Here is a 12,363-nt window from a genome sequence, read left to right on the forward strand (position 1 = left end):
CTGTTGGGATTGATTGGGTTAACTCAATTAAATATAACACCTGTACAAAGCCAGGGGTGACCAAGGGGTGGCAAGGGGGTCCGGGCAATGCTCTATGCTAAATTCCACAAAAATAACACCACAACAATAATTTATGTTTAATATCCTTCATAGATTTTAATTTCTTTTATACCTAAGTCTAGTAACATGCATATTCTAGACTTTTCACCATGATTCAAAATTTTGCTATGTTTTTAATTTAACTTTAGATTCATATCATTTTCTATGGATTGTGTACAACAAAACATCAATGTTTCATATTTTAAAGTGGAAAATAATATAAGATTTTGACACCACACATATACAAATATTTTTAGATAAATACAACCAACACCTGAAACTAAGTAAGATTTGATAATTCAAATCTTTCAGTGGTCTATATGCAAATAATTTACGTTCTAATATTGCACCAATACATTGTATGTTGCACCCTCGGTGAAATAATATTATATATTCAATAAACCAAACCTGAACAATACACATACCTCATAAGTGATAAATAACCTTTGCCGAAATATACATATTAAAACTTTGAGAACTTTTGACACTATAGTTGTAGTAAGCAGCATTTTCTCTCTCCTCCACTTTGGAATGGTACACTGAGGCCACCTAGCAGGAGTGACCACAACTGCAGCAGTAAGTATACCCACTAATGTCTTCCCTGTCTAAAATACACATATGCTTTGATTTCTATGCTGGCAGCTCCTTGTTTTCAGTCTTTCCCTGAAAATTGATGTTGCACAAAAATCGCAAGCATAAAAATGCCACATTTTTGACATTCATATCCTGTTTTTCCATAAACAAATGCTCGAACAAACAAACAAACAAACATTGTTCTCGTATTACACTATGAACTTCAACGTGAACACAGAACTAGAACAATGTATACTAACGATCTTTTCTATGCTGACATTGGTTAAAAGACGCTTGCCTTGCTACCCTTTTCCCGCGTGTCGGCCTGTCCGGTAATGGCGTCCTTCACGCGGTACGCGGTCTGCACGACGTTCAGCCCCTCCTGGTCCCGAACCACGTTCTGTTTCCACGCGGCCAGCTGAGTCAAAATGGCTGCATCGAAACCAGCTTAAAACAAAAACAATGATACATTGATGAACTTCAAGGTTAAACATCCAATTTACATACATTTCTCTACAAACTCTACTAAGTTCTGATGCTGAAGAAGAGTGATAGATGTCACAAGATACATTCAGAAGTAATCTCCATATTTTTCATATTCAGAAGTATATACTTAGTAGATATTGGATTGTGTGTGAGAAACAAAAATCATATCAACACTTTTCCTGTGAAAGGTCAATATTAGAGGTCAAAGTGCATGAGGGGTAAAAGGCTTTCGGGAGGTCAGAGTTCACATGGCTATGGATTCTAAAGCAAAAAAAAAGAAACTAAATTCTACCTTTCCTTTTTCCATTTCAATGAATTTTTTTGGTCAAAGGATAGAGGCAAAGGAAATCAAAAGTACTTGGGTCAGAGGTGAAAGGTCAAAGTACCTTCAGCGCGGGTCTCGTCCGGTTGTAGCTGGTTGTGCAGTCTGGGTCCCTCCACGCTGATCTCCAGCTCCTTCCCAAATGCCAGGATGTTCAGGACGACCTGCGCGATGCCTGACAGGGTGGTGGTGCCGCTGGAGGCTCCCAGCGACAGGTGCTTCCCACACGGGTTAGCGATCGGGACGACGATCGTGGGACTCAGCCACGACAGCGGGCGCTTCCCCGGCACGATATAGTTCTCCTGCAAGCAAAATAAGCAACAAAATTACCACGAAAGAAAAAGTTAAGAAGTTCTTGGATACAGTAAATCATGTTTACCGTAGGAAAACATATTGTTTTTGCTCTGTTTCTTCCTCTTTTTCTCCAAACTGCCAACTTTCTTTTTGCTGCACCTGATGCCACAGTGAACTTATAATTCCACGAACATGTCCTTGTTTTTCAGACTGCAATTTTAACTTTTGCTACCACAAACATAAAGTGATTTATTACTGTTACAGTTGTTTCATCAGGTTGGTAAGTCACTCAATAAAGAGACTTTTTTCACACAACCAACCAAGAGGCTTATTCAGCCAATGTTTTGGTGACCGTCTGTCACCTTCCTCAGGGCAATTCTGACTGGTTCACATTGCACTGCAGCACAGGTGTCGCTGCTATAGTCAGACTTGCCCTGAGGAAGGTGACAGACGGTCACTGAAACGTTGGCTGAGTAAACTTCTTGGTTGTGTAAAAAGACCCTTTATTCAAGCTCAGAACTTGTCAACCTGTATTACACAATCTCTCAGAAAATAGTGCCTCCTACCCTGACCAATGGAAGGGCTACTAGAAATTTTATGTCGTCAGGCATGCCGGCAGAACGTACTGTACCTGCGCAAAACTCCGATTTTTCATGGTTTTCGTCAGGTTTTCGTCAGATATATTTTCCGATATAACATTCAGAAACTACAGACAGGATGCTAACCTTATATACGTGAATACAACCTTATACATGTATGAGGATGTTCTGTCGAAGTGCTATGCACAATACATAACGGGTTTCGTGCAGGTGCAGTACGTTCTGCCGAAGTGCTATATATAGTTAGGCTAACAAACTTGAATGCTGTCCACATTATTTTAACACCTAAGACAAACTCTCATCACACACGTATGAAAGGAAGGTCAAGTTCAGTCATTTCATCACTTTGACCTCTAAATTCAAGATGGCCGCCACTCACAGGGTTGGGTGCCCCGGTCTGAGAAGCCTGCCCCGGGATGGAGAAGTCGGCCATGTGACCATTCAGGATGACCCCTGTAGAGGTGATGACCCCTGACCCAAAAAGGTCGTGTAGACTCCTACAAAACAAGAATCACAAACTATGTGACAAAAGCATCCCAAAATTGCACCCAAAATTGTGGATTTTTAAGAAAGGACTGTCCAGTTGCTTAATTTTCAAGTTGGTATCTTATTACCTGGATGTCTAAACTTCATTGACAGATCCAACAATTGAATTTCTATATTAAATATTCTATTCTCTACTATTCCATAGTATAAAACAGAATCAAACAGAAGACTAGAATAGAATAGAATAGAATAGAATAAAATAGAATGAAATATTAGACGAAAATAGATCTAAAAAGAATAGAATAGAAAGGAATAGAATAGAATAGAACAGAACAGAATAGAATAAAATAAAATATAGACTATAATAGAATAGAATAGAATTAGAATAGAATTATAGTATAGAATAGAATAGAACTATAGAATAGAATAGAATAGAATAGAATAGAATGAAATATTAGACAAAAATAGATCTGAAAAGAATAGAATAGAATGGAATAGAATAGAATAGAATAGAATAGAAAGGAATAGAATAAAATAGAATAGAATAGAATAGAATAGAAAGGAATAGAATAAAATAGAATAGAATAGAAATAGAATAGAATAGAATAGAATAGAATAGAATAGAATAGAATAGAATAGAAGTTATAATGGAACAGAGCAGAATACAATGAAAGATTACAATGAATTATCATATAGCCGGGTGACGTTGACCAATCAGAAGGCTCCATTCCACATTCTTTATGTCGCCGTAATGTCACAAATAGAGTCAAAATCGGGTATTTATTCATCCCAATCCATACATTAAACAAAATGAATAATCACCCGCATATGACCTCAGGTGACCCAATAGAACACGGCTCTACTTCTAAAAAATCCAAAAATAACTTGAGTTGTGTTCCAATGACTCCCATAAGAACACCTGTTCCCTGCCTGTGACCCAGATAGAAGACATAGAACATGAACCCCCCAGTGACCTCAGGTGACTTCAGACGGAACAGATATTCTGTGTTCTATTCAGCATGTGCAAGGGGTACATTGTGTGACTCTTCACTGCATCAGTTTGGATAGGCTATCGTGAAAGCTATATGATAATAGTGTTAATGGCCCGCCCTTTCTCGGTGAATATGGTGTGATAAAGCCTTGTCAGTTGCTATAACCACCTCATAAAGCCACCTCGTTCGCTGCGCTCACTTGGTGGCTTTATTCGGTGGTTATAGCAACTGACAAGGCTTTATCACACCATATTCACCTCGGGGCGGGACATTAACCCTTAAATGTACGCCAACTTACGAGGAAATGGACACCATGTCCAGTTCAGGTCCGATGACGGACACGTGACCTGCGCCCTTGTCGTCTCCGAGAGTGTAGAACGGTCCATAGTGGTCAGGTGACGTGAATGCCTGCGTGTCATCGATTTTCCCACGCAACTTCTTCGCTTCTTCTTTGCTATAAATTGTACAAAAAAAGGAATTTTTAAAATTTTTTACAAAAGAAATTATGGGTAAGTCAGGATCGAAACCCTTGTGACTCATATAAAACACAATATTGTTTTTAACAATTGTGTATTTAACAATTAAGTAATAAAGCATGTATGAGCATCCCAGTGTTTTAGCCAGTGTCCTTCTTTCCAGACATTTGACTTGTGAATTTTGCTACTCATTGTCAGAGTCAGTTGATATAATGTTACATCAAAGATTCAAACAAAATTATTTAACAAATTACATTAAAAACACATTAAACAAAATCATAAATGACAAAAAAAATTTTTTTCTTAAATCTTTGCCCTCTAAAATGCTATAATAATTTCCTGCATTTTGAGGTGCAAACATCTCTTACCACATCTTAACATGCCAATTTTTTTTATCAAAGATGACTGATTGTCATGAGCAGCAAAATTCTGTCAAAATTTATGATAAATATAGAATACAACACGGTGTATTCCGTATCGCCCGAGGTACCAGCCCGACCGCGCGTCGGATCGCCCGACGGCCGAAGGCCGGAGGGAGATCCGATCCGCGGGAGGGCTGGGACCGAGGAAAACACACCCAAGAAAACACGCCTTTTAATGCGAAATAGGCGAAAATTTGGTGTCCCTAAACCCAAAAAACGCAACAACATCAATTCCAACGTCCGAATTTTGTGTTCGAATTTTCGGAAGCGGTGCACGCGGTTAGGGCGAAACGCGTTCGAATCGTTCTATGGAACATTTGGAAGCCCCAGGCTGTACGCGTTTAGAACCCCCGGGCTGTACCGCTAGTTATCACACGGGCCGGAACACCCGTATCGAACGTAATCGCGGCCCAGGTAGGACATAATATTATGGATACTGGCTAGTACACTGAAGTGTCCCCATACCTGATGATTCTGTTGACTATCCCTGTAACATTAGGTGCCTTGTCAGGGTCCCCGAGTGTTGTGTGCTGGGCATAGGCAAACTTAAATGCCTGCATGAAAAAAAAGAAAGAAAATGCAATTGTTACGGCTGACAACTAACAACATTTTTCTACCATTGTTTTCCAATAAACCTGTCTTTACATTCAAGAAAACACTTCAACTCTCAAGCCACTGGATAGGTTTTGAAAACTGTCAGACGTTTCAAGTAGCATCCACTACATGTACTTTTCATCAGTGACCATGCATGTTTCCTTGTGTATCTTATTACCTACATCGACATAAATTGTCTAAAAATCACGAAACATATACGAAAACATCAGTTCTCATAATACACAATTTGTAAATACAAGCATCTGTTTCATGATATTGTAAAATTTTATGTCTTTGACAAGCAAAAATTTCTTCATAATAGTGTAAGCTTAGCTACACCATTCTCCACTCTTCAGTTCTCAATGTTCCCTATCTCAACAAGACTGTCCTCTCTATGATCTACAATGGTTTGTCCCTGCCCTTCCCCCTCCCCATGATCTCTACTGATCTGTCCCTACCTCCACCAGTCGTTGGTAAGTGACAGCCTTAGTTGAGTCTTTCTCTGTGAGGTTATATCCTTCCATGATGTTCAGTATGGACAGCAGACTGGGACCACCAGATGGTGCCGGGGTAGTCAGAATGTAGGACGCTAAAATTGGAAAAATTTTGGGTATCTCAATATCATCAATATCTTTCTCAAATTATCTATCCATAAAAATAGTCATTATAATAAATTGTGTTTACCAAAGGAAAACATATTGCTTTTGCTACGTTTTCTCTTCTTCTTCTGTTCCAAACACTGACCTCTGACCTGATTTGTTGACGTCTCTCACCATGGTAATTGGTGTTGGGTTACATAATGTTGCAATTTCATAGTAGGAGGGATTTATACTCCTGTCTGACATTGTATTTGAGTTAGAATTAGCAGAGCAGACCATATGCGAAGGTAAATATTATGCATTATTTTGCTTTGCAAATGTTACCTTAATATATATAAGTTTCTAGTATATTTATATATGTTTTAAGTAAAAATAAGTCAATTTTTTTAAAGACAATTCAAGAATTTTTTAAACAGATGTTTTTTTAACATAAATGAAATTCGTAAGTAGTCTACAAAGATCACGAATAAAGTTGAGTAGTATAAAAGGTGCTGTGAAAACCTACATTTGTAGGTGGTGTTGAGTGTTGGTTTGTGTAAAGCCTGGTAGTCAGCAAGGTCCTGAGCAGTGATGACGCCTCCTGTGTTATGTGCCTGGAAATGCAGAATGGACCAGTAAATAACGGTCATAATTTGAATTTTTGAATTTGCAAATTTTGGGGAACTCCATATCTCTAGTCTAGATTTGTAGTACAAATTTACCTAACAAATTTTGCTCATTTTATAAATAGAAATAGAAACTAAGAATCGAGAATTCTTTTTATTTTCAGACATAATCAATAAATGACATTTTCAACATTTTTTTCCGAAATCTAACACATCTTCTAAACTAATTTGGAGAACAAAACTACCACTTGCTAAATTCAAACTTGCTAACCAATGAAAAGGAAGCACATATACAACATCAGAGCCCTTACAGCTGTTACAACGCTCTCTGCTATTGGTCCAGTGTAGAAGGCATCGGCCCCGTTCTCTGCGATCTGTTGGAGAGTGTCCGCGAGGTCCGGCCGTGTCATCTTCTGTCCCGCCGTGAACAGTCTATCGTTGGGCGCAAAGACTTTCTTAAAGTCACCAGACATGCTGTCTATACCAATGGATGATAGGGCATCGGCTGTGGGAAAAATGGCAGAATTTTTAGTAAATGTTAAAAATGATTCTAGATTAGTTTTAGTGACATTGGATGTAAAAAATTTTAGGTACAGGTACAGGTACAAGGGTTTAGCGACAAATCAACATGTTCCTCTAAACTTCTTCAATAAGAACAGAAAGATAGTTTAGGCCACACCAATTTAATTTCTTGGTTAACGGATTTTTCTAGAAAAATAATGGAGCGGGCGGGCGAAAAAAAATAAAAATAAAAACAGGCCTAGGCATCCTATTATGGCCCAAAATGGTATGATAGGAGCCATGAACTCAACAAACCAGGCTGGTTCAAAATTTAAACAATGAATTTTGAACTTTCAATGATACCACTGCATTGAAAGATGGAGTAACTGTAACAACTAGGAAGAAAAGGACTGTTTTCAACTGTTCAGGGCAAAATATGAGCATTTTGCAGTTGATTCTGAATTTTTATTTTTATTTGCAAATCAGAAAAAAATGAAGAGGCGAATCCGTTAACCAAGAAATTAAATTGGTGTGGCCTTAGGGTAAGTTTTTGTGTATTAAGAATTCTCAGACAAAACAATTGGGCGAAGCATTTTTGCTCAGTTTCTTCTTCTTTTTCCATTCCAAACAAATGAAGTCAATGACCTGGACCAGATGTCTGTCACCATTAGTGCTGTGTACCCAAACCCACATTTAGGTTCAGGTCCAGATTCAAGTCCAGAGGTTTAGGTTCAGTTCCGGACTCATAAGTCTGGACCTAAACCCATGGCATATACAAAATTGCATGTTGGCAACCTTGCAATGTTGTTTGGGCAAAACTTTGGCCACATACATTGTAACATGGAGGCCGGTACTTGACGATGCCCGATGTGATGGCAATGTTTTCTTCATTTTGCAGCAAAGATTTTGCAATCTATGGAAGGTTTCACTGGTTTGGAAACAAAAGGGCGACATGTTTTTTTTTTAATAAGTCTGGAATCGGTTCTTGACTTTTAGGTTTTTTGGACTTGAATCTAAAAATTCTTACAAGTCCGGATCCAAGTCCAGTGAACCGGTACACAGCACTAGACACCATGGTAACTGGTGCTGTAGCCTGTGGTGTTGGGTTACATTATGACTAAACATGAAATGGGTTATTTAACCTACAGCCTGCTAAGGTACCTCTTTCAGTCTTTGGCACCAAATTTGTATTGCTGATGGGGCTAGGCAGCAGGAAGAAGGTTAAAACTCAAAAAAGCACCACCTACCCAACTCATCTGTTACTGCAAACCCCTCTCTGGCCAGGTCTATCACAGGGCTGAGCAACACGGTCCACGGTAGTCTGAGGGTTAAAAAAAACTTAGTTAGTACATTATACAGAAGCAATGAACATTTCTTTTCTTTACTTTAATTTTCATTTCAAAACAAGGCTCATACAAACCACAATACATGTTTTGGGTTACAATAAGGAACTGTAGTATCCAAATTTGTGCAGTATATCTTCTACTACATGTGTGCCAAATTTGGTGCTTTTAGACAAAAGTGCACAATTCAGCTGATTTTGCCACCTATGCCGCTGGACTATAGAGAAAGATATTTGTTTATCATTCACTTGAAAAGAATAAGGTTGCAATGTACCCATTTTGGAAGAATTCACAAGGAAGCTTGTTCCATACACATTATCATGATTATGGAATTGAATTCCAGGAATTGATTTCCAGGAACTGAATTCCAGGAATTGATTTCCAGGAATTGATTTCCAGGAATTCCCTAAAAAAAAAAGTCAAATCACAATGAACAGTTAATGATGTGTACAAAAAGTAATTTCCATTTTTCTTTGAACTGCAGTCATTTGAATCTTAAAATTTTGCATAAAAAGTTTTGTGCTAAATTTTCTATTTTACCCCACAAAATTTCTAATGCTGTACTTACTTTCCGTATATCTTATACGGAAGCAATGGACATTACAGAATTTCCTCATATCACAATGAACTGATGCATACAAAAAGGAATTTCCATTTTTCTTTGAACTGCAGTTATTCAAATTTGTTGGCACTAAAAGTTTTGTGTTAAAATAAAAATTTCTAATGCTGTACTTACTTTCCGTATTTCTTATGTGCGAGTTCTAACCCCCGTAACATGCCAGGAACTGCCACAGCTAGACCATCCTGTTAAGAGACAAATATTTTTATGGCTTGCAGGGTTCTAGCTAGGATGTAATTTTAGAGTAGTGGTACTGGCTGCCTGTCGATGGGCCCTCCTTCTGTGGTGCGGAGCTTTTAAAAATTTGAGCTAAAAAAGGGGGCCATTTGAGGGACACCCAAAGGGAAAAAAAGTTATTTTTAAGGTATGTCCAATGTATTCTTGATTGGTAATTTTTCACATTTGACCTGGCATTCTTGAACAAAGAAATACAGTCACAATGCCCCTATGCTATATTAAAATTAGTGTAGGGGTGGAAATTTAGCGCAGGGGGTCAAAATTATAGTGTAGGGGGGAAAATTTAGTGTAGGGGGTCAAGATTATAGCGTACTAGTAGGTGGCCCTTACGCTACTTTGTGCTAGCTAGATCCCTGGCTTGAAATACTGGGTGCATGTGAACCTTAGTGCACCCAAATATGGAGCTGTGCACACAATTTTTTTCCAAATATTTTCGTAGGTTAAAGTATGTGAAGATGTTAAATGTATATATTAGTAGTATACAGCATATTTTTATCACTTAAGTGTCAGAAAAATAATAAAATCATTGTTATAGCACTTTTCTTCAGAAATGAAACATATTTAGTTTTTGCTGTCATTCTTTTTATTTTATCTTACAACATGTATATGGTGCACACAAAATTTTTTCGTTTACACATTTTTTTTTTACTTTAGGTAAAAATTTAGGTAGAAATTCATTCCAAAAAATGAATTTCATTCCCAAAAAATGAATTTCCAGCTCTGGAAAATAAATGAAGAAATGACTACTAAAAGAGACCAGAGGAGTGTCCTGTATTCATTTAGTGTTTATATCATATATCACTTTACGGTACGGCCCGGTCCGGAACCCGTTATCGAACGCTTCCATGGCTTCCATAAAACGTTTCGCCCTACCCGCTTGTGCCCCTTTCGAAAATTCGAATACAGAATCTGGACGTTGGAATTGATGCTGTTGCATTTTAGGGTTTAGGGGCACCAACTTTTGGCTCATCTTGCATTGAAAGGCGTGTTTTCTTGGGTGGGTATGACATAAATAAAATACAACACGGTGTATTCAGCATCGTCCTCGGTCCTGGTCCTCCCGCGAGTCGGATTGCCCTGCGGCCGTCGGGCGATCCGACGCGCGGTCGGGCCGATACCTCGGGCGATACGGAATACCCCGTGTTGTATTCTATATATACGTACCACGTTGACTTGACTGAGCTTGTTGTGGAACATGTCTGTGGTGGCCGCTGACGGCGCAGTTTCTCGGAAGTCGATGACAGAAGCGCTCTTGTCTGCCAGTCGTACCACCATGAACCCTCCACTGAGACAAACAAACAAACAAACAACAGTAATGTCAGCTTAAAGTGATTATATTTATGGCTTCACCACACCACGAAGTGGTGTGGTGAAACCATATTTCTTTTTCTGATGTTTCTTCTCCTTCTCCTTCTTCTTCTTCTCCTGCCATTTTTTAAATGGATTCAGCTTCTTCATTTTGGGGCCTAAGGTCCTGAAATTTGGTATGGAGGTACAGTGGGCAAATACCCCCAGGCGTTTTTTAAATTTTGGTGATATAGGCTTTTAGAATGGTTTTATTTGAGCTTTTTGGCTGTGTTATAGCAAATGTATTACTGTGCTGTGTACCACGTTTGGGCATGAGTCATCACAATGGCATGCAGGGCATCAACCAATAGGCATGCAGCTTTCCTCTATTCTTCTTGCTGATTGGCTGTTGGGATTTAACTTGATTAACACTTGCACAGAGCATTTCCACCTGCACAGAGCATTTCTTGCTGATTGGCTGTTGGGATTTAACTTGATTAACACCTGCACAGAGCATTTTCATACTGACAGTATGTCTGTATTCAAGTGTTTTGGTAGGTATTTCAAGCTTTCCTGCTCCAGCATTGGAATGCGGGGCATGAACGTTTTTTTTTATTTTGAAATCAACAGTTTGCATTATGCAATTAAAATCCTAACCAATAATGTAGGGAATAGCTATCCAACTGTTGTTTTAGTTGTATGTTACTTCATATTATAGTTATATCAATGTAAATCATTGTTTTCCCTTGTGTTTCTCATTCTTTCCCTACCATGTCGTAAAATGTGGTGAAGCCATCGCTGTATTTGCTCCTAAGCAAATATTGGCCTTTCTAGTATAAAATATAAATTATAACAGTCCATATGCAAGCAGAATGTACTGCACCTGTGCAAAACCCGTAATGTATTATGTATAGCAATTTGGCAGAACGTCTTATATAAGGTTATATTCGGGTACATAAGGTTTATAATTAACATATAAGAGTTAATGCCCCGCCCTGAGGTGTATATGGTGAGATAATCCCTCGATAACCAGTGAATAATGTTGTATTTTCAAATAAATTACTCAAAATAAACTACAGTACAATACATTGTTTGATAGATAAATACTACAAGTCCTAACACTACTGTTAAGTGTCCTGTCCCCTGTATAATGGTACGGTCCAAAAAGTGGTCTGTTATTCTAATAACTGACCACTTTTGAGGTTACAGACTGATAACCGATGGGAAATAGAGCCTTCTGATTGGTCAACATGTTCTGGCTATACAATACTGCCCTCTGGACGGCACGTCGGCAGAACGTACTGCACCTGCGCGAAAACCGTCATGTATTGTACATAGCATTTCGACAGAACGTCTCATATAAGGTCGTACTAGCGCATATAAGGTTAATATCCCGTCTGTAGTTTCCAAATGTTATGTAGGAAAATATATCATTTGCAACGGGCAAAACTCTGATGCAACGTTGTCCAAAAATCCACTGAAAATCGTGAAAATCCAGGGTTCTGCGCTGGCGCAGTACATTCTGCCAACCTGCTCCTCTGGCAGGTAAGCCGAGGTACGGGAGGTGGAGAGTTTCCCGTGCGGGAACTGTGCCATGTAAGAGGCACAGTTCCCGCACGGGAAACTCTCCACGTAGAGGCACGGACTCCCGTCCGGGAGATTCACCACTCTAGAGCGACAGTGGCCGCATGTGTTTTCATTACTCAGCTCCCAAATGGCAAGCACGGGAACGTCACCATTTCGGACCAACATCGCGCAACGGGAACGTCACCATTTCGGGCAGACATTGCGCGATCGGGAACGTCACCATTTTGGGCCAACAACGCGCG

At 39.0% G+C, this 12,363-nt stretch overlaps 1 protein-coding gene across 1 annotated transcript; it reads right to left on the reverse strand.

Moving 5' to 3' along the window:
- Positions 1 to 612: 612 nt before the first annotated feature.
- On the reverse strand, positions 613 to 10,527 carry LOC109479508 (gamma-glutamyltranspeptidase 1-like). Its single transcript, XM_019781479.1, has 11 exons — positions 10,412 to 10,527; positions 9,128 to 9,195; positions 8,296 to 8,369; positions 6,859 to 7,052; positions 6,448 to 6,535; positions 5,802 to 5,932; positions 5,215 to 5,303; positions 4,150 to 4,305; positions 2,753 to 2,870; positions 1,545 to 1,782; positions 613 to 1,119 (listed from the first exon to the last, which is right to left on the reverse strand). Exons 1-11 carry the CDS (start codon positions 10,520 to 10,522, stop codon positions 956 to 958), a joined length of 1,431 nt encoding a protein of 476 aa, XP_019637038.1. The 5' UTR covers positions 10,523 to 10,527; the 3' UTR covers positions 613 to 955.
- Positions 10,528 to 12,363: the final 1,836 nt, after the last annotated feature.

This window comes from Branchiostoma belcheri, unplaced genomic scaffold, assembly GCF_001625305.1.
Source record: "Branchiostoma belcheri isolate BF01 breed outbred unplaced genomic scaffold, Haploidv18h27 scaffold49, whole genome shotgun sequence".
NCBI lineage: Eukaryota > Metazoa > Chordata > Leptocardii > Amphioxiformes > Branchiostomatidae > Branchiostoma > Branchiostoma belcheri.

What these genes read in the sequence shown, in the direction of transcription:
- LOC109479508 (XM_019781479.1), bottom strand. Translation starts at nt 10,522, where the DNA reads ATGGTGGTACGACTGGCAGACAAGAGCGCTTCTGTCATCGACTTCCGA. An exon ending in CAGAGAGCGTTGTAACAGCT is followed by an intron (nt 6,536 to 6,858) that starts GTAAGGGCTCTG and finishes CTGCATTTCCAG; the next exon opens with GCACATAACACAGGAGGCGT. An exon ending in GGACGAGACCCGCGCTGAAG is followed by an intron (nt 1,120 to 1,544) that starts GTACTTTGACCT and finishes TTTTGTTTTAAG; the next exon opens with CTGGTTTCGATGCAGCCATT.